The 21,044-nt window shown below is 39.6% G+C and overlaps 1 protein-coding gene across 3 annotated transcripts in view; it reads right to left on the bottom strand.

Annotated features, from left to right (window-relative positions):
* Window positions 1–21,044, bottom strand: part of LOC122543725 (proto-oncogene tyrosine-protein kinase LCK) — a 108,093-nt gene that overhangs the window by 33,527 nt on the left and 53,522 nt on the right. For all 3 annotated transcript variants that reach the window (XM_043682498.2, XM_043682499.2, XM_043682504.2), the window contains 5 exons: window positions 16,009–16,102; window positions 13,156–13,254; window positions 8,525–8,628; window positions 7,620–7,769; window positions 7,380–7,532 (listed from right to left, as the gene is read on the bottom strand). In XM_043682498.2, the coding sequence (XP_043538433.1) occupies window positions 7,380–7,532; window positions 7,620–7,769; window positions 8,525–8,628; window positions 13,156–13,254; window positions 16,009–16,102 (600 nt within the window). The remainder of the gene's footprint in view (window positions 1–7,379; window positions 7,533–7,619; window positions 7,770–8,524; window positions 8,629–13,155; window positions 13,255–16,008; window positions 16,103–21,044) is intronic.

Below are 21,044 nucleotides of genomic sequence, written 5' to 3'. Positions count from 1 at the left end.
CTACATACCACACCTGTGACTATTAGTTACCAAGATACTCTGCACATGCCAAACTTTTGTTAATAAACAGCATCAGAGATTCTGAATGAATAATTGCAAACAGGGCTTGTGGTGAAACAATGGCCTTGATATTCAACAGTCTTTTTTTTACATTTTAAGTTTCAATGTTACAATTTTACAGTTTCCCTATCTCAATACCCAATTTAAATCTTTCCAGCAGGAAGCCCCATTCACTGGTAAATTTCATGGAAAGAGCATGCCATGATTGACAATAGGTAATCCCAGTGGTTGAAGGCAGAAGTGTACATTGGTGAAATTACTTCCAGTGTTTGCTGTGAGAAAGAATTAATTTATTCACCACTGACTTGATTCATGAAGCAGTGGCGCTAGTACTGGGAAAAATCAGATTAGTATCATTGGGAACATCCTACACCTGAATGGTGCTAGTGCCAGTGATCTAGCAAGCCACATATCTAGGGAAGTAGAGAATGCTTTAAACTAAATAGTGTGTGCAGTGGAGCAAACTTGGGAAGATGTAGTAAATCAAAGAATAGAGCCAAAGCCAGAGTGAAAGGTATTAAAATGTGAAATGATAAACAGTCTATAACAGAAAGGGATGAAGAGGACATAGAGTCATAGAGATGTACAGAAACAAACCCTTCGGTCCAACCTGTCCATGCCGACCAGATATCCCAACCCAATCTAGTCCCACCTGCCAGCACCCGCCAATATCCCTCCAAACCCCTCCTATTCAAATACCCATCCAACTGCCTCTTAAATGTTGCAATTGTACCAGCCTCCACCACATCCTCTGGCAGCTCGTTCCATACACGTACCACCCTCTGTGTGAAAAAGTTGCCCCTTAGGTCTCTTTTATATCTTTCCCCTCTCACCCTAAATCTATGCCCTCTAATTCTGGACTCCCCAACCCCAGGGAAAAGACTTTGTCTATTTATCCTATCCATGCCCCTCATAATTTTGTTAACATCTATAAGGTCACCCCGCAGCCTCCAATGCTCCAGGGAAAACAGCCCCAGCCTCTTCAGCCTCTCCCTATAGCTCAAATTCTCCAACCAGGGCAACATCCTTGTAAATCTTTTCTGAACCCTTTCAAGTTTCAAAACATCTTTCCGATAGGAAGGAGACCAGAATTGCATGCAATACTCCAACAGTGGCCTAACCAATGTCCTGTACAGCCGCAACATGACCTCCCAACTCCTGTACTCAATACTCTGACCGATAAAGGAAAGCACACCCAAACGCCTTCTTCACTATCCTACCTATCAGCGACTCCACTTTCAAGGAGTTATGACTAAGAGTAAATCATCAGGTAAAGTTGGGAGATTACAAAAAGTATAAGAGGACAAAATTAAAGGCTATCTGAATGCATGTAGCATTCTGATTAAAACAGATAATCTGATATCACAAGTAGAAATTTTAAGCTTAAATAAGTATAATTGGATAACCATTATGAAGACCTGACTGCAGAATAGCATAGTTTGGGAACCAAATTTTGATTGGTACAATGCATTTTACAAGAACAAAGTTAAAAATCACACAACACCAGGTTATAGTCCAACAGGTTTAATTGGAAGCACGCTAGCTTTCGGAGCGACGCTCCTTCACCTGACTTTTTTATAATTCTGGAAGCTAGTGTGCTTCCAATTAAACCTGCTGGACTATAACCTGATGTTGTGTGATTTTTAACTTTGTACACCCCAGTCCAACACCGGCATCTCCAAATCAAAAATACAGGAACAGAAAGTTAGTGAAGGCGAATGAGTGGCTCTGTTAATGAATTACCATATTGGTGCAATAGATGGGAATGACCTAATTCAGGAAACCAGAATATAGAAGTGGTCAGTGAGAGATAAAAATAATAAAGGATTCCCTTGCCTATTAGGAGTGATGCACAAGGCTGCTAACAGTAACCACACAAAAGAGTACGAAGGGAGAAAAATGGTAGTGCAGAGCAAATAATCAGGCCGTCTTAATCAATATATAGACTGGATAAATTAGACGAGAAAAGGTCACCTGTAGATACGTTCATAGAATGTTTTCATTTTATTTTTTTAAAACAGCTGACCAGACTAGTATTATGTAATGAAGTAGGATTAATTGATGACCTCACAGTGAGAGTACCTCTAGGAAGCAGTGATCCTACGATGATTAAATATTAAGACTAATACTTTAGATAAAGACAATTATGATAGCATGAAAACAAAGCTAAAGTTAACTGAAAAATTACATTAAGGGATATACCAATAGAAATTCAGTAGCAGACACTTAAGGGATGTTTCAGAACGTAGAATAGATCATTTTCAACAACAAAGGAATATTCCAAGGATAAAACGCACCATCTACGGTTCACAAAAAAAATGAAAGACAACACAAACATTAAAGAAGCTCACACTTGCTCAAAGATGGGTTGAAAGGCAAAGGGTTGGACAGAATAGAAAAAGAACAGCAGCAGAAGATAAATAGATTAATAAAACGGAAAGTAAACTTTCCAGAATTATAAAAAAGTCAGAAAGTTAAAAATCACACAACACCAGGTTATAGTCCAACATGTTTAATTGGAAGAACACTAGCTTTCGGAGCGTTGCTCCTTCATCAGGTGATAGTGGAGGACTCAATCCTAAGATACAGAATTTATAGCAAAAATTTACAGTGTGATGTAACTGAAATTATACATTGAAAAATACCTTGATTGTCTGTTGAGTCTGTTGAGAAAGACTCAGCAGACAATCAAGGTATTTTTCAATGTATAAATTTCAGTTACATCACACTGTAAATTTTTGCTATAAATTCTGTATCTTAGGATTGAGTCCTCCAATTTCACCTGATGAAGGAGCGACGCTCCGAAAGCTAGTGCTTCCAATCAAACCTGTTGGACTATAACCTGGTGTTGTGTGATTTTTAACTTTGTACATCCCAGTCCAACACCGGCATCTCCAAATCAAAAAAGTCAGAGTTTGTGTACATATTTTAAAGAAGATGAAAACAGTGAGCATTGGTCTTATAGAAAATGATTTTGGGAGTATCAAGTGGGAAAATGTATATTTGTCCATTCTGGCAGGAAGAATATAAAATAAGCTTACTATCTATTTGGTGAGAGATTACAGAGCTCTGAGATGCAGAGAAATTGAGGTGACTTAGTGCATGAATCGAAAAATGTTAGCATGCAGGTATAGCAAATAATTGGGAAAGCATATACAATGTTAATATTTATTGTAAGGGAATTTAATATAAAAGTACAGAGTGGTTATTTGACAATACTTGATTATTGCTGAGAAGAGACATATTTTGTCAAAACGTTTTGTCATAAAATCATCAGGACAGTTCACAAGAATAACAATTCAATGGGAAAACAACATACTGCATGAGGGAACAGTGTACATTGGTTTGCAAATAGATTCTGATTGGTAGAGATGTTGCCATGGTGAATGCACCAATTAGCTGCCAGGTTTTGCTTAAATTTTAAACCATGGAAGGTAGTCTCTAAAATTGCTCCCCTTAACAACCTTCAGATATGTCCTGTACTTATGAAATCTATCCTGGTGAATCTTTTCTTTCTCTTTGCAGGATTTATATCGGCCAAATTTCCTCAATCTCATGTTTTTAATTTATTTACAGTAGTATTTGCTCAATCTGAGTTTGTTACTCTTGGCAATGCATATATCCTGCTTGAATTTAGCCTGCATATATACAATGTTTTTCAGTACTTCAGGATATTTCAAAGTGCTTCATGACCAATTAAGCAATTTTAAGTGCTGTCAATGTTACACTGTAAGAAACACAACTATGAACACGCACATGGCAAGACAACAAATATCAGTTAATGTTTAAATAACTTTATTTAGTAATGTTAATTGAGGGATAAATATTGGCCATGACACCAGGGTGAACATTTTGTTCATTTTTCAAAAGCGCTGTGACACCTTTTACATCAGCCTGAGAGTGTAGACTTGTCCCATTTGGGGTATTTGCCTTGAGGTCAACTCCTCACACTTTGTGCTTTTCACCACATTTATTAGCATGTAATACCTCTTAAGGGTTGTTTGAGGTAGTTTACTGCCACCAATCCTTCCTTGGGTGTGTTTTGTCTTGGGCCTAGCTAGTGATTTGTGGTAAAGGATACATCACCACAAATTATCTACAGAAGACATACAGCTCTGAGGCACCAAGAAGGTTTATTGCATGATAGCAATAATACAACCAGTTTTGATAGATGCATCTGCTCTTTCCAAAAGATAGAGCAGAACACTTTGTCTCTATCCATAGACGGTGAGACATCAATGAAATGTGTGGACCCCCATGTAATATTAGCAGTTATCCATTCAGAACCATTATCTTATTCCACAAGTTTAATTTCACAGTTTAAGAACCTGAATTGTTCCACAGCTCGACAAGGTCATTATTCAAAATCATTCATTCAAAATCAGCAGCAGCCTGGATAGATACCGTAAATAGGGAGAAACTGTTTCTGCTCATGAACAGAACAAGAAGAAAAGGGCATCGATTTGAATTGTAAATAGAGCAAGGTGAAGCAAGGAAAGTCTTTTTCACTTAGAGTATGGAATGCACTATCTGGAGGCAATTTAACGGAGGGGGAATTCTTGAGAGGGAAGTATTCAAGAGGGAATTGAACAATTATTTGGTTAAAAAAGAATGTGCAAGGGGATTGGCACTAGATGATGCTTATTTAATGACCCAGAGTGGGCACGATAAATCAATTGGCCCCCTACATCATCATAATACTTCTGTGGTTCTGAGTGCAGTATTAAACTGCAGCGACAAACTGTTGCATATTAGTTAACTTCAGCCTTGATCTAATTGGCATCAGAGCAGATAAATAGACAAGAGTTTTTTTTCTCTTGTCACTTGTGTAGCTGTGACAGAAGAGAATTAACAACTCAACACTTGCTCAGTCCATGAAATCATGGCTGGGTGGGCATCAATGGTACAGCACCAATGATACAGCTCCCTATTTTACAGATTGACATTTACCCAGCTGCAAGTGGCCGACAAAATTCAGCCAACAGATTCCATTTTTGAAATTTGAAATTAATGATGTTGCCCTGAGGTCATCAGCAAACTTACTTCTGTGTTGAGAAGTAGGGTCCAAACCTATACTTAACAAGAAGCCTAAAAGTGCTTTCACACCATAAATATAAAAATAGATGTGGTTTCACACCAGCGATGCTAACATGAGATGAGCGGTTGAGGAAATTGGGGGAGTTAAACAGTAAGCTTTTTTTTCAAAAACAAAGCTGTGTACCTAATTTTGATTCAGGTCATCAGTGGACAAAAAATAAAAAGGACAAGAGGTGGGACAACAGAATTTCATATCATATCAGGACTACAATGTATGGGACTTGTGGACAATGAGATTACATGGATTCCTAAATGTGCATGAAATTGCTGACTTTGGTCACTCTGTTTCAGATTCTTTGGGCAAGAAATTTCTCTCTGGAAGTGGCACAACACAGGATATGCATCACTAACCTGTGGCACCAAGATGTCTCCGGGGAATCAATATAACTCAGCTTAGTGCCACTTACGAACAAGCTAACTTTCAACTGAGAGTGAAGTAAAAACATTCCAACACCATGGCAAAGATTTTTGAAGGGTTGTAGGGCTGCAAATTCTCACTGCTGGACAACTTGACAATTTGCCATCATTTTCCTGCCTCATGGCTATTCACCCACAGACAACAGATTGACATTTAGTCCTAAAGAGCCTGTTAAGGGCACTCTCCTGTGATTGACTGGCATGTGGGCATCCCTATTCAGAGGCCAAAGCCTAGCTGAGGGATTGATGTGGTCTCTTGGCAGTACAACAGGGCATCCACTGTGAAAGAAATGGAGGGTTATGTGAACAGAGTTCGATAAATAAGTATAGGAGGAGCTGGTTATATTGCAGCAACTGGTTGGGCCAGCTTCTATGCTAAATATTTAAAATAGTTCTATGCAAAAATGGAAATTAGTATCTAGACTCATGCAATTGTGAAGTGAAGCGGAATGATATTCATATCTCTAGGTACGATTTGTGCTGTATTTATATTGCAACGGATGGATGCTAAAGATCTGAAATAAAAACAGTCAATGGCTGGTAAAACTCAATCAGGCTGGTTATATCTGTAGTGAGACATCAAAGTTCACATCTTAGATACATTGGACTTGAAGTATTAACTATTTTTCCCTCCCCACAAATACAGCCAAACCTGCTATATGTTTCCAACACTTATTGCTTTTAGTTTTGAATAACTCTTAACTTACATTTCAATAGATGAATGGATTTATCTATAAACAAAGGAGTGTAACTATGTTTCTATTGAATGCTTTGGCAACAAACAGCAAATAAAATAATTTGAATCAATTTCCACTACAGTGTGCCTGCAGAATACTTTGAACAAGTTTCTGCCACACTATTATTTCCTGCACATTTACATGAGTTTGCATTACGGAGGCGTTGTTGTGTCGGAATGATATCAACATGTTTATTATCTCACAGCAATGGATTAGGTAGCAGTTCTCATAAAATTCCTGGTTAGTGTATGTGAAAACAATGGAGCTTCAAATACATAAAGTTCCCCCTTTAAAGGTAAAGTCACGATAATTTTACCAGATCATAGAGTTACTTCTCATGAGAGAGAGATGACTGATGATGGTTTAAGCTAAAGGTCACCATGCCTAAGACAAGGGGAGAGGTTGAGAAGAAGTCTTTCATGGTAACCTCAACTGGTGCAGGAATTGCTCCCACACTTTTGGCAGCACTCTGCATTGCAAATGAGCCATCCAGCCAACTGAGATAACTGGAACTTTGCTATTCAGTAAAGCATATTGAAGGTATGGGTCATGTGAATATTGGCCTGGGCAGATGCAACTTCAGCAATACTCAGAGAGCTCTACACTCCCCAGAACAAATCAGTCCACTTAACTGCCATCTCATCCATCACCTTAACATTCACTCCCTGCACCTGTAAGGCACAGAGGTTGCAATGTGTACCAGCTTCAAGAAGACACTACAGTAATTTACTCAGGTTTCTTTGACACATCTTCTAAATTTAAGACCACTACCATTCAGAAAGAGAACAGTGGCAGCTGCACAAAACCATCATCATCTGCAAGTTCCCTTTCCTACTGCATACCATCCTGACTTGGAGTTATATTGCCATCCCTCCACTGCTGCTGCGTCAAAATCCTGGAATTCCCATTCTAAGAGCACTGTGGGTGTACCGAAACTACGTGGACCACAGCAGTTCAAGAATGAAATTCCTCAACACCTTCCCAAAGGCAATTAGGGATAGGCAATAAATAAGAACTAGGCCAAGCCAGTGACACCTGAATCACATGAATAAATAATTGAAAACTTACCCATCCAGACTTCTCCAAACTGTCCAGCACCCAGTTTAGTTAACATTGTCAAGGATTCTCTTGGTATTTCCCACTCATCAGGCCACCATGGCTTCTGAGGAGTGAGCATTGGGCATGGTTTAGTCAGACGTTGGCACAAACCATCTGAATTTTCTGAAGATATGGCATAAGAGATCAATCAATAAGAGCAGGCTGATAGAATCAGAATGAAATTCTTGCATTAATGGCTGACATACTTACTTGAATAATAGGAAACAAGTTTTTGTAAATTTGGGAATGTGACTCTGGGAGTGATATAATAACCACCGGTGTCAAGGGTTCTAATCTTGTAGTGTTTTACTATATCACCATGTTTCGAGTCACAATCCTTGATAGAAAGTGAAAAGCCACCTGTACATGGTAGTGAAAGAGATAGTAAAACTGTTAGTGAGTTAAATATAATAAAACAAAGCTTGTCTTATACATTTCCCCTTTTTTAAATCATTTAAGCATTTTTAAAGTACTTTTGAAATATAAAGCCAGATTTTCAGGGAGATTCTTTAAAAATGGCAGACAGAACCCAAATCCAGAAGTCCTGCCATCATTTCATGAGAGATCACTATTTTGCGAGGGGAGTAAATTGGGTGAGATGTGACTCAGATGTAATGGAAATGCAAAATCAGCCAGACTATTTGAACTGCTTAAAATAACAGCAGAGTGATATTTAACATTTTTGGAGACCAATAAAGGCAAAAGAAAATTGAAACATTGAATTTACATAATCTTAAAACAATCGTTCCACCAGTTATGGCACACTTGCAAAATGCTCAGTTTCAAAATTCCATATCTCAACCCGAAGGGATGCAAAATGTGAGACTTTTTAAATCCCAAAAGACAGATTATCAGAGAATACTGCGGAGAAAAGTCTGAGATGAAATATTCAGCACGTTTCAAGCCCTTTTTTTTATTACAGCTTGAAGGTAGAATTTGAATTTTTATCTAATGAAGTATCAATATGGCTGACAGGAAATTTACGAACAATCTTTTATCACTGTATTTTCAGAAATAGCTTTCTATTGTGAACCAATTACAGATCTGATACAAAGTAAATCTCATATTAAAATTTCATATGCAGTCTGTATAAAGCAAATTCATATATCACCAACCTTTATTAGTTTCACTCGCTCGGATTAGAAAAGATCCTAACTTATTGCCTGGTGCTAACAGTTGCCTCTCAGCATCTTTGCGGGTTATTTCTCTGAAGAACCATCTGAAAATGAGTAAACAGAACATCTTTAATGCATACTTAGCCTGAGGATAGTCTCCCCTGTGTCTTGCACTGAGAAAACCCTCACAGCAGACTGCAATAATTTTATTTACACCTCCTAACAGAGAGGGTAGCTAAGAGGGCACTGTAACAAAATGCTCAGATTTTGTAATATACACTTTTTTTTTAAATTTGATTTAATTCTCTACAGTGTGGAAACAGGCTATTTGACACAACAAGTCGACAACAAACCTCCAAAGAGTGACCCATCCAGACCCATTCCCCTACATTTACCCCTGACCAATACAGGGAGGCGGTTTTTAAAATAAGGAAAGTGTGTCCAGCAGGCTATGATAAAAGGTAGGGAAGAGGGACTTGGGGGAGGGGCGTTGGAAATGCAATAGGTGGAAAGAGGTCAAGGTGAGGGTGATGGGCCGGAGTGAGGGTGGGGGTGATTCCTGAAGAAGGGATCATGCCCGAAACGTCGATTCTTCTGCTCCTTGGATGCTGCCTGACCTGCTGCGCTTTTCCAGCAACACATTTTCAGCCCTGACTAATACACCTAACACTATGGGCAATTTAGCATGACCTACCTCTTGCCCATTTTAAAAAAAGCTTGCACATTAAAATGTAAAACATGGCAAGGTATGTAATTTACTGGCCATAATGTCAACCAAATCTAAACTTTAACAGGTTAGATTGTATGTTTGTTGCTACTTTAATTACATCTGACACATAACAAATATGACCAATATCACATATTAGTTTACATGATGCTTTTCCTTAACACTACCACGGAGGCCCTTCAAGAGTAAGGACAGAATAGGGGCTGCTTAAAAAAGAAAGTAGGACGGCAAAGAGGGGCTATGAAATATTTTTGGTAGAAATTACTAAGAAAAACCCCAAGCCATTTTACAAGTATATTAAGAAAAAGAAGATTATGAGGAAACAGTAGGACCTATTAGAGACCAATAGGACAGCGATACAAGGAGTCAGAGGATGTCTTGAATGACGAGAGCTCTTAAATGAATATTTCTCATCTGTATTCACAGAGGAGAAAGACATTGTATCTGGAGATTTTAGTTGGGATGGTGAGGTTCTAGAGCAAGTTAGGATTAATAAAAATAAGGTATTAAATGTTTTAGTGGGCATAACATAGAACATTACAGTGCAGTACAGGCCCTTCGGCCCTCAATGTTGCGCCAACCTGTGAAACAAATCTGAAGCCCATCTAACCTACACTATTCCACTTTCATCCACATGTTTATCCAATGACTCTTAAAGTACCCTGAGAGTTGGCAAGTGTACTACTGTTGCAGGCTGGGCAGTCCACAGCGTTACTTCTCTCAGAGTAAAGAAACTACTCTGACATTTGTCCTATATCTATCACCCCTCAATTTAAAGCTATGTCGCCTTGTGCTAGCCAGCACCATCCAAGGAAAAAGGCTCTCATTGTCCACGTTATCTAATTCTCTGATCATATTGTATGCCTGTATTAAGTCACCTCTTAACCTTTTTCTCTCTAAAGAAAACAACTTCAAATCCCTCAGCCTTTCTTCATAAGACCTTCCTCCATACCAGGCAACGTCCCAGTAAATCTCCTCTGCACCCTTTCCAATGATTCCACATCCTTCCTATAATGCGGTGACCAGAAGTGTACGCAATACTCCAAGTGCAGCCACACCAGAGTTTTGTATAGCTGCCACATGACCTCATGGCTCCGAAACTCAATCCCTCAGCTAATAAAAGCTAACACACCATATGCTATCTTAACAACCCTATCAACCTAGATGGCAAATTTCAGGGATTTATGTACATGGACACCGAGATCTCTCTGCTCATCCACACTACATTAGCCTGGTACTCTGTATTCCTGTTACTCTTTCTGAAGTAAATCACCTCATACTTTTCCACATTAAACTCCATTTGCAGCTTATCTAGCCCTCTGTAACCTGCAACATCCTTCCACACTATCCAAAACTCCACCAACTTTAGTGTCAAGTGCAAATTTATTAACCCATCCTTCTCTGCCCACATACAGGTCATTTATAAAAAATGACAAACAGCAGTGACCCCAAAACAGATCCTTACAGTACACAATAGCAACTGAACTCCAGGATGAACATTTCCCATCAACCACCATCCTCTGTCTTCTTACAGCTAGCCAATTTCTGATCCAAACCATTAAATCACCCTCAATCCCATGCTTCTGAATTTTCTGCAATAGCCTACAGTGGGGAACTTTATTAAATGCTTTACTGAAATCCATATACACCACATCAACCGCTTTGCCATCATCCACCTGTTTGGTCACCATCTCAAAGAATTCAATAAGGCTTGTGAGGCACAACCTACTCTTCACAAAACCATGTTGACAATCCCAATCAACTTATTCCTCTCTAGATGATTATAAATCCTATCTCTTATAATCGTTTACAAGACTTTACCCATAACCAAAGTGAAGTTCACTGGTCTATAATTACCAGGGTTGCCTCTGCCCCCCTGTTTGAACAAAGGAACAACATTTGCTATCCTACAATCATCTGGCACTATTCTTGTAGACAATGATGACGTAAAGATCATAGCCAAAGTTCTGCAATCTCCTCACTAGCTTCTTAGAGAATCCTAGGATAAATCCCATTCGGCTCAGGGGACTTACCCATCTTCATACTTTCCAGAATTGCTAACACGTCCTCCTTATAAATTGCTATAAATTCTGTGTCTTACAATTGTGTACTCCACAACCACCTGATGAAGGAGCAGCGCTCCGAAAGCTAGTGCTTCCAATTAAACCTGTTGGACTATAACCTGGTGTTGTGTGGATTTTTAACTTTTTACACCCCAGTCCAACACCGGCATCTCCAAATCAAGACTGTATCTCAGTATTATCCTGAACAACATTGTCTTTTTCCTGTGTGAATACTGATGAAAAATATTCATTTAGAGCCTCTCCTGTCTCTTCGGACTTCATGCACAACTTTCCACTACTGTCCTTGATTGGCCTTAATCTTACTCTAGTCGCTCTTTTATTCCTGACATACCTACAGAAAGCTTTAGGGTTTTCCTTGATCCTACCTGTCAAAGACTTCTCATGTCCCCTCCTGCCTCTTCTTAGCTCTCTCCTTCAGTCCTTCCTGGCTAACTTGTAACTCTGAAGCATCCTAGCTGAGTCTTCACGTCTCATCTTTACATAAGCCTCCTTCTTCCTCTTGACAAGAGATGGCTGCCACATTTACTTCAAAATGGTGACTACGGTTCAAAATTAATTTAAGGACTTTTGGATGTTTCTAAAGGGCATAAATAGAGGCATTGTGAAATCTACCAACTTAAAAGTTAGGGTCTATTATTACAGTACAGTGAAAGCCATCTAGACTTCTCATTTCAAATCTTATAATTTATTTAAAATCTAATATCTTATATAGTTGTACTTAATATTCCTTGTCTGCGTTGCTGCTATCATGACTAAAAAGGGTCCTTTCCTCTTGACCAAAAACAATAGTTTGAGTACAATTAAAGAATGTCCCTAGTTCCACTAATAAATATTTCACATGTTAATAGATTATTTCTCTATTTGGTGTTTAAATGAAGTGATTTAAGTGCCTAAATCTATCTAACAATTTCCAACAATGTTCAGACTTTATTTATGCACTAGGATACAGTTTGCAAATGCTACACATTGTATTGATACTGTGAATAACAAAAATTTATAAGTTGACTCCAAAAAGGTCTTAATGCTGAGCAATTCAAGACATGATTCAAATAATGTGGGAGGATGGATTTCAGCTTTGCAATATATGATAGAAAAATGTTCCACCATTTAAAGAAGTGTTCCATTACTTCATTACAAAGAATGACAAAGTATTGGCAGAAACAATCATTCTGCCCAACATGTGTCTGTGTTCCACGTGAACCTCTTCTAACCTACTTCACCTTAGCCAATTGACATTACCTTCTATTCCTTTTCCCCTTGTATATTTATCTAGCTTCCTATTAATTACAAGGAAATCTAATCACTCTCTGGCATTATACATAACACAAAGGATGGTTAGGTACACCTGACAAACTTGTACATTGTTCAAATTTGTCTATGTGAATTTACAGTTCAGCCACAATTATAACTCTGACAAAAAAAACTTATCCCCAAAACATTATCATCATTTCTTATGTTAGATGCTAATGGATTTGCTGTGGATTGCCAAATTTTCTGGTATATTTTTGTTTTTGTTAACTTATAATCTTGTTAGACTGCACATAAATTGAAGAAAATTCATGAGGGACATTAGATGCAGTATACATAGTGAGACTGAAATAAAACTTAAAAACAGCAAAATAAGTTTCAAATTCCTTACAAATAGACATATTCAAATTTCACATTTTCTTCAGTCTTCTAACATTTGCAATGACTCTCCAATTAACCTTTAATGATTGTAACTTTTCTGGCCCAAGGATGGAAACAGTAACACAGAATTTAAGAAATGGTGTTAAAATGTTCCACAATGATAAATTGATAATAAAATTGGAAATATTTACTTTTCCACTTCTAATGATGCCACCCTGGCTACAAAGTTACTGGGGACAAATCCTTCTTTGCCAGAAACCAATGAAATTGCTTTCCACCAATCTCCTTGTCTGAAAAAAATAGAATAGTTGAGTCATTTTTGGAAATATGAAAACATTGAAATGCGTAATAATAGTTAATTCATCTATGAAAGTAATGTCCATATTATCTTTTCATAGTCTTAATATTTGCAACAGATACCTTGCTGTAATTTATTGTGTATTTTTGTAAAAAAAAAGGACATCATTTAAAACATTAAGTAAACATCTGAGGGCATTATATTTATGCTAAAAATCTTTATGTTTGTTCTTCAAGCCTCCCCAGATAAGGCATGTTTTAATTCACTTGACTTCACCGCGAGTTGCCATTCAAACTGATATTTCATAAAATTTATTGCACATGATACATCAATACATGCACAGGAGGGCTCTTGAGGTTAGTGACAAATATCACTGTCCTTCCTCCATTTCCTATTTTCTCTCAGTCTAGCATTTTATATTTAATCTCTCAACAGTAAAGGCTCTGGGTGCTTAACCTTCACAAGGAAACTAAAACACTACAAAGTAACAAGTCAACAGTAAAGTCAACAGTCATAAGTAAAGTACACTTTTTTTTTCTGAGAATCTAAATTTTAGCTTTAGATATGCACACAATTGTGTAATTGGCAAATACATAGCAGCTCATATTTTTCTTTTAAAAAGTTGATAAATCTTGATCATGTACTGTTCAGTTCTTTAGGAAGTGTATTTAGGAAGCATCAACCTTGTTGTTGTAAACTCACAGCAGGAACACAAGGACGGCCAACACAGAATAGGAAATTGTCACAGCAATGCAAGCTTCCAACACCAAGGTCTGAGTTTATTGTTGATGCACAGCAGACACAGTTTGCTGTTTTCTGTGTTGGATTATATGTGATCATGGTGTAGGTGAATCTGATGCTAGCAGTAAGATGTAGGAATAAGATGCCTCATCATCTTCTCTTGAGATTCTCCTTGATCTTCTTCACCTGAGAGTGGCATGGTAGCTCAGTGGTTAGCACTAATGCCTCACAATGCCAGAGGTCCAGGTTCAATTCCAGCCTTGTGTGACTGCACAGAGTTTGCATATTCTCCCTGTGTCTGAATGGGCTCACTTTGGACGCTTCAGTTTCCTCCCACAGTCCAAAGATGTATGGGTTAGGTGGCTTTGCCATGCAAAATTGCCCATAGTGACCAGGGATGTGCAGGCTAGGAGGATTAGCCATGGGAAATGCAGAATTTGGGGGTGGGTCTGGGTGGGATGTGGTATCAATGGGCTGAATGGCCTGCTTCCACGCTGTAGGGACTCTGTGCTTGGGAAAATGACATATTATATGGGGTTTATTTTCTAGTCTTAAGCATTTAGATTAAATGACCTGCAGATCCATACAGGAAGGATTCATCCTACTTTCCATTAGAATACCTTTGTATAATAAAGCATTTCAGTCAATGACAGTAGCTATAAAACAAAGCAGATCAGTATCTTAGAAGGACACAGAGAATCTGACCTATGCATTCTTCTTAATTAATGTACTGATCTCAAAGATCAAATAGTTTTAACCAAGAAATCTTGAGATCTCCAGACATGGGTGCCACCTTTGCCAAGATTACTTTCAATCCGGTGATACACCAAGGAGATCTCCAGGCATCCAGCAACATTATTTCATCATATCAGAGCAAACAATCAAGTCAAACAATTTTCAGTCAGTAAACCAGAAGGTTAATTGCATTGATTGTCTAAATTGTTTTACTAAATTTTAACAAGAGCGAACAATTAATTGGACAACACAAATTATACAGGTTGTTCTGTTCTCACGTGCATTTCATCAGCATGCATTGGCTATAATGCAATTGATGAATTGTGGACATTATTTAGACAACACAAACTTTCTACTGAATCTATTTTTGATTAGCGATCTTCTTCAGCTTGATTTTCTATAGTGTGAGGTTGCAGAGGAAGATAACTGTCGTGTTATAGCAGAACAACCTGTAATCTGAAAGAGCATAAACTTTAAAAAAATTTAAAACAATCAAATTCTATCTTACTGGAAACCCAATATGCACAGACAGATACTTTATAAGTAGTTATAGATAGCATTGTTGGTAAAAATTCAGTTACTCCTCAGTGATAAGAATTCAAGTTTTGTGGGATATTTATTTGATATTGCAATGTCCAAGAGGAAGTTATCATCAGTTTAATGATTTTTAAAAAATGATATCTGTGGGGATTTCATCAGCATATACGGAGATGGAGCAAGGAATGGATTTTTGTGTTTAATTCAGTGCTCTTCACACTTTTTCCCACTGTGGCCATGTTCTGAGGCTTGAAAACAATTGCAATCCCTAAGTAAGCAAGGGGGAGCAGGGAAAGACTTGCTAAAGCAGGGGGAAAGGAAGCTCAGTGATTGCTACTTCATGGCTCAGAACTGCATAATTTCAGTTCTCAACCCCCACTTTGGGAACCACTGCTTTAACTGTTCATGCACTGATATCAGAAGTTGTCAGTTTTCCAGTTGTAACAATGGCAACCATAGACAGTTTTGCTGATATTGCACAGCAAAATCTGGGCCAATATTTCTTCCATATTATACTGTACAAATACTACATCCATAACTAATGCAGCAATATTGTCTGATAGCATTAGTAAAACTTCAGGAATATGCTACTCAATTGCATGGAGTACCTCATATTAGAAAGGTGAAGGAATGGTGTCATCACCATTGTCTCTTCATTTTCTAAGATGTGTTAAGGATTACATTCCAGAGACTTAGGAACAAGTTGCATCTATTTAACTAAAAAGAAACTTACTCTGTTATGATGATAAGTTGTTCACCTTTCTTTAATCTTAGATCACGTTCACTTGTTGGTTCATAGTCATACAATGCTACAACTCTCTTTTCAGCTGGAAGAAAGACCATAAAATTGAGTTACTGCTTCACTGGTAAACAATTCTATTATCCAGTTTGTTAAGAAAATTTCTTTATTTTCTGAAAGCTCCCTTGACATCTCATAAGGAGTTCTCCCATGCCTCAGTACTCCAGACTTAACCCTTGGTTGTTACAAACTTTCTGCACTAGCAAAATTAAACAAAGAATGACAACTTGGAAATTTGGTGGTGGTAAGTTAATGAAAGTATCAACAAAAATCACACTTATAACATTCAATCAGATGTTGAAATGAATATTTTGGGGGATTCACTTCATGAAGAATGGATTGTCGTGTCTTATTTTCACCCCCACAGGCTTTGTTCTCCAATTTATTTATTTATTCAACTTATTATTCAATTTATTCAACAAATGTCAGACCATTTCCTGACTATGTCATTTCCAATTCTAGCACTAAAACAATTGAATTGGAGAATGTCAGTACTACCATGAAGGCATTTTGGTGTTAACCCTAATATAGTAGTCATGGCACTGAATTTTACCAAGAGATAGTGCAAGAACAAGCCTTAAATCAAATAAATGTAGTTTAAGAGATTTGGAGCTGAATTTTATGTTTTTTTGGCTAAAAAAAGTATAAGTTGTGTCGAGTTTCTTTTTCTCAGGAAATTCTGCCATAAGGCCTAGCAAGTTTTCTCACCATAACTTACAAACATGCTGTCTTCAATATCAACCTCACGCTTAGGCTATCCATCATGCCTGACTCTGGCCCCAACCTACCACACTATTCCCAAGACAGCTCACTAGTCAGGGGATATTTGCCAAATGGCTGGCATCCCTTAAGCCTCTGCCATCTTCAAAAAGCTGCTATGACTGCCCCCAGGGGAGTAATAATATTCCAAAGCTGCTTTACTTAGTCATGGATTGATTCTGAACATGTTTGACAAGGAGACAATGGCACTGTGATGCTCTGACAAGAGGTTTGGTGGATTGGCCATGCTAAATTGCCCACAGTGTCCAGGAATCTGTAGGTTAGGTGGATTAGCCATAGGAAATATAGGGTTACAGGGATAAGGTAGGGGGGTGGATCTGGATGGGATGCTCTTCAGAGAGTTGTTGTGGGCTCGATAGGTTCAATGGCCTGCTTTCACACTGTAGGGATTCTATGATTCCAATACGAGGACCTGGAGGTCCTGGTGGATGGGTGATGGAGAGGACAGTTGTCCAACTCTAGTAAAATGAGCACAGGAGGCAACACCACCAAACCCTAACATCATGGTCTGAGGTCACCACCTAGGTCAATTTCATCTCGACTACACAGTACCATAAGAAAGACTTCACTGCTGTGCCAGGTTAAGTTCCACACTCTTCGCTCTGCCATCTCTGATTCTGTTATTGTAACCACCTTCCGTCAACGTTCATGCTTTGCAATTCTCACTGTAGCCTGCAATGTCATCTCTCTCTCCCGCAATCACCCACTACCATATAGCACTTTCCACACCACTAACTCTGCAGAGCCTTTGCACCAGCAGTGTCACCATCTCTGAGATGAAACACCTGCATGCTCCCAACACCACCTCCTCGACCTCTGAGGATGTAAGTACCAAGGTCTCAGAGGAAGCATGGAAAAAGCTGTCTCCTGCAACCCTCTCCAACGCAGATACTGGAAATAAAGATGAAACATTTAGAACCAGGAATGTGGAATCAAATCTGGTGAGCACCTTGCTGCGATAGGCCTGCAATTGGGTGAAGAAGAAATGTCCCAGTCGACTGACACTGGAGGATTGGAGGACTGAAGGAGACCAGGCACTTGCCCAGGAGAGGACCCTGTGTTGTTGGAAATCATGGATTTCATTCACACCAACAGGGAGGAACAGGAGGTTCCTTACTCCCCAGAAGCTGCAGGACTGCAGCAAGTCATGCGACTGTCTGTCTGCCTTGGTGGCAGCCATGGAGATCCAGGTCCAGCCCCACCTCTGAGTCAGCTGGAGAGGCATAAATGCTTGCACTTCATTGTGCCAGCATTGATCCTGAGGACTGATGGCATAGCAACAGGGAGAATGTGGAGCATGGCATGCACTCCAGATGACCCCTCCTCACAAGTAGACAGGTTCATGCCAGAAGGTACCCAGTCAGCAGGAGGAACCACATATAAGCCCCTCAGAAGAGTCCAATGCTGGATTTTTCACTTCTCTATTTTTCTAACAACTGTAGCTTAAGAAGTTGTATCTAGGGATCTTTGTGCCTAAGACGGTACCGTAAGCGGCAACTTGTACGTTTTTCATTGTACTCATTTGAGTACATGTGACAATAAAGCTAATTCTAATTCTAAAATTGCAGAGGTGGCTAAGACATTGACCTTCAAACTGCCTGCCCTTTTGACCTTTGAAAGTTAGTGCTGAGGTGGGTCAACTTGCATCTGTCAATCATTCCTGGGATCACCCACCCTTCAGGGCCAACATGTTCTACTGCAGCCTGCTATGGAACATGGGAGTACACTAAGATGTGGTATGGAAAGGAGAGGCAAACAAAAATTCACTGAGGGCACTTTAATGGCATGGGTAACAATGCACTGTGTGCTATTTGGCACTTTTTTGCACTTCCTCATACAACATCCCTGCTATTTTGTGGCCTCAGTGTCCAAAGATGTTCTGATATGAATGACCTGGTCAGTGATTTCGTGGCCGGGAGTTGCAATATAAATAAATAGGGATGATGATTAGAATAGCCAGGGAATAGGGACCTCACTGGGGTTCTGTGTAGTGCATGGTCTGTGTGCCATGTTCTTTCCCATTAAAAGCCCTAACATTGTTTATTCTTGCAGCACTCACCCTCACAGGTCAAGCCAGTAATCCTGTCCCGTGCAAATGTGATTGCAGCCATTTCTTTCATCAATGCACACTTTCAATTTCCAACACAGTGGAAGGCCATATTGAGCACTGCTCAGCCAGTGGCTCCAACCACCTTTTCTAATGTGTTCATTAGCCCAAGAACTGTCAAACTTCCTTCTTTGTTGCCCTTCCTATAAGTCCCCCCTTGCCACCAAATCTCCCCAAACCACAAGCACATTTTACTCCTATTTCTGCAGACAAAGCTACAGAACTGATCAAGATCCACTGCCCAGACTTCAGAGACATTGACTCACCTCACCAAGGCCACTGCAACTGGAAGCTTTACCATAGTCAATCTCCTGGATTGGTATCAGAGAGTACCCTTGACTTACAGTATCAGGACCCCTTGACTGATGGGTGCCTCCGTGAACTTTAATTAGGACTACATCTCTAAGACTTTGGGACATGACTGGGTGTTTGCTGTTCATGCTGTTTGTTTGCTGTGTAAGCTACTGGCACATTGTGCAGGTGTGAGATTGACGTAGCAATGTGCCATATGGTAAAATATCTAATCCCTCTCCCCTATGACTGAGAGTAACTAACTGGCAGGGCAAGCTATCTGGTTGTGTGACTGTGCTATTTGGCATGGCATGGAAAAAGCACAGTGTGAACATGCAGATCAGTGTTAAGTGAGTGAGTGCTAAGAGAGCAAACCAGCAGCTCTGACGTGTAGCCTCATTCCATCCATGAGCTGGATACCTTCCTCTGTGTACAAAGTATCCCTGCTGCACCCTCTCAATGCTAGTTGCCAGTGCACCCTGCAATACAAGTCTGTGATTCCAGAGTGTCCTGCCAGTACATCAGAAAAATGCCATGATGGTCATGAGGGGTTGGTGAATACAGATTGTGAATAAAAGATGAGTGTGGCTGATGACCGCATGGGTCAGCCACATGATGCTCTTTGTTTGAACATATGACTGAGGCCCTTTGAAGAATGCAGCAAGCTGAATCCACCAGGAAGACACTCTGGTTTCCATGCCTGCTTTATCAATTTCTCGCTTGTAGAAATCTGAATATTAATGAGGTAAGTTGGGTCATCAATAAGGTACTTAACAAGCTATAACCCCCTTAATTAGTAACTCTCCAATGCCTAACAAGAAATTAGCAACAACTCTTTAGATTAGATTAGATTAGATTAGATTAGATTAGATTACCTACAGTGTGGAAACAGGCCCTTCGGCCCAACAAGTCCACACCGACCCGCCGAAGCGTAACCCACCCAGACCCATTCTCCTACATTTACCACTTACCTAACACTACGGGCAATTTAGCGTGGCCAATTCACCTAACCTGCACATTTTTGGATTGTGGGAGGAAACCGGAGCACCCGGAGGAAACCCACGCAGTCACGGGGAGAATGTGCAAACTCCACACAGTCAGTCGCCTGAGGCGGGAATTGAACCCGGGTCTCTGGCGCTGTGAGGCTGCAGTGCTAACCACTGTGCCACCGTGCCGCCCACAAACTCTTGTCAAATACTAAAACGTTACATGAGGTGCTCCTGATGTCAAGATAGGCCTTGCCAGACTTCTCATCCAGATCTGCCCCATATCTCACTATAGCCCATATCTGCCCCATATTTCATTATAGTCCATATCTTTCAAACTCCTGTAAGATTCTGCCCATGATTATTGGAAGTTAAAGAAATGAAATTTCTGCTTTGAATGAATTGTATTCAAAATGCAAATTAAGAAGGGCTAATTACATTTCAAGTACCCACTAACTGGTGGCATGGTGACACAATGGTTAGCACTACTGTCTCACAGCGCCAGAGACCTGGGTTCAATTCCCACCTCAGGCAACTGTCTGTGTGGAGTTTGCACATTCTCCCTGTGTCTGTGTGGGTTTCTTCCAGGTGCTCCAGTTTCCTCCCACAGTACAAAAATGTGCAGGTTAAGTGAATTGGCCATGCTGGATTGCCTGTAGTGTTAGGTGCATTAATCAGAGGGAAATGGGTCTGGGTGGGTTGCTCTTCGGCGGGTCGGTGTGGACTTGTTGGGCCGAAGGGCCTGTTTCCACACTGTAAGTAACCTAATCTATTTTCTGCAATTATAAACATAACATATTCTATGA

This window comes from Chiloscyllium plagiosum, unplaced genomic scaffold (genome assembly GCF_037043375.1).
Source record: "Chiloscyllium plagiosum isolate Xiang-an unplaced genomic scaffold, Cpla_swu_hap1 HiC_scaffold_3, whole genome shotgun sequence".
Taxonomy (NCBI): domain Eukaryota; kingdom Metazoa; phylum Chordata; class Chondrichthyes; order Orectolobiformes; family Hemiscylliidae; genus Chiloscyllium; species Chiloscyllium plagiosum.
The sequence above is the reverse complement of the archived record's forward strand: the minus strand, read 5'-3'. Positions and strand labels throughout refer to the sequence as shown.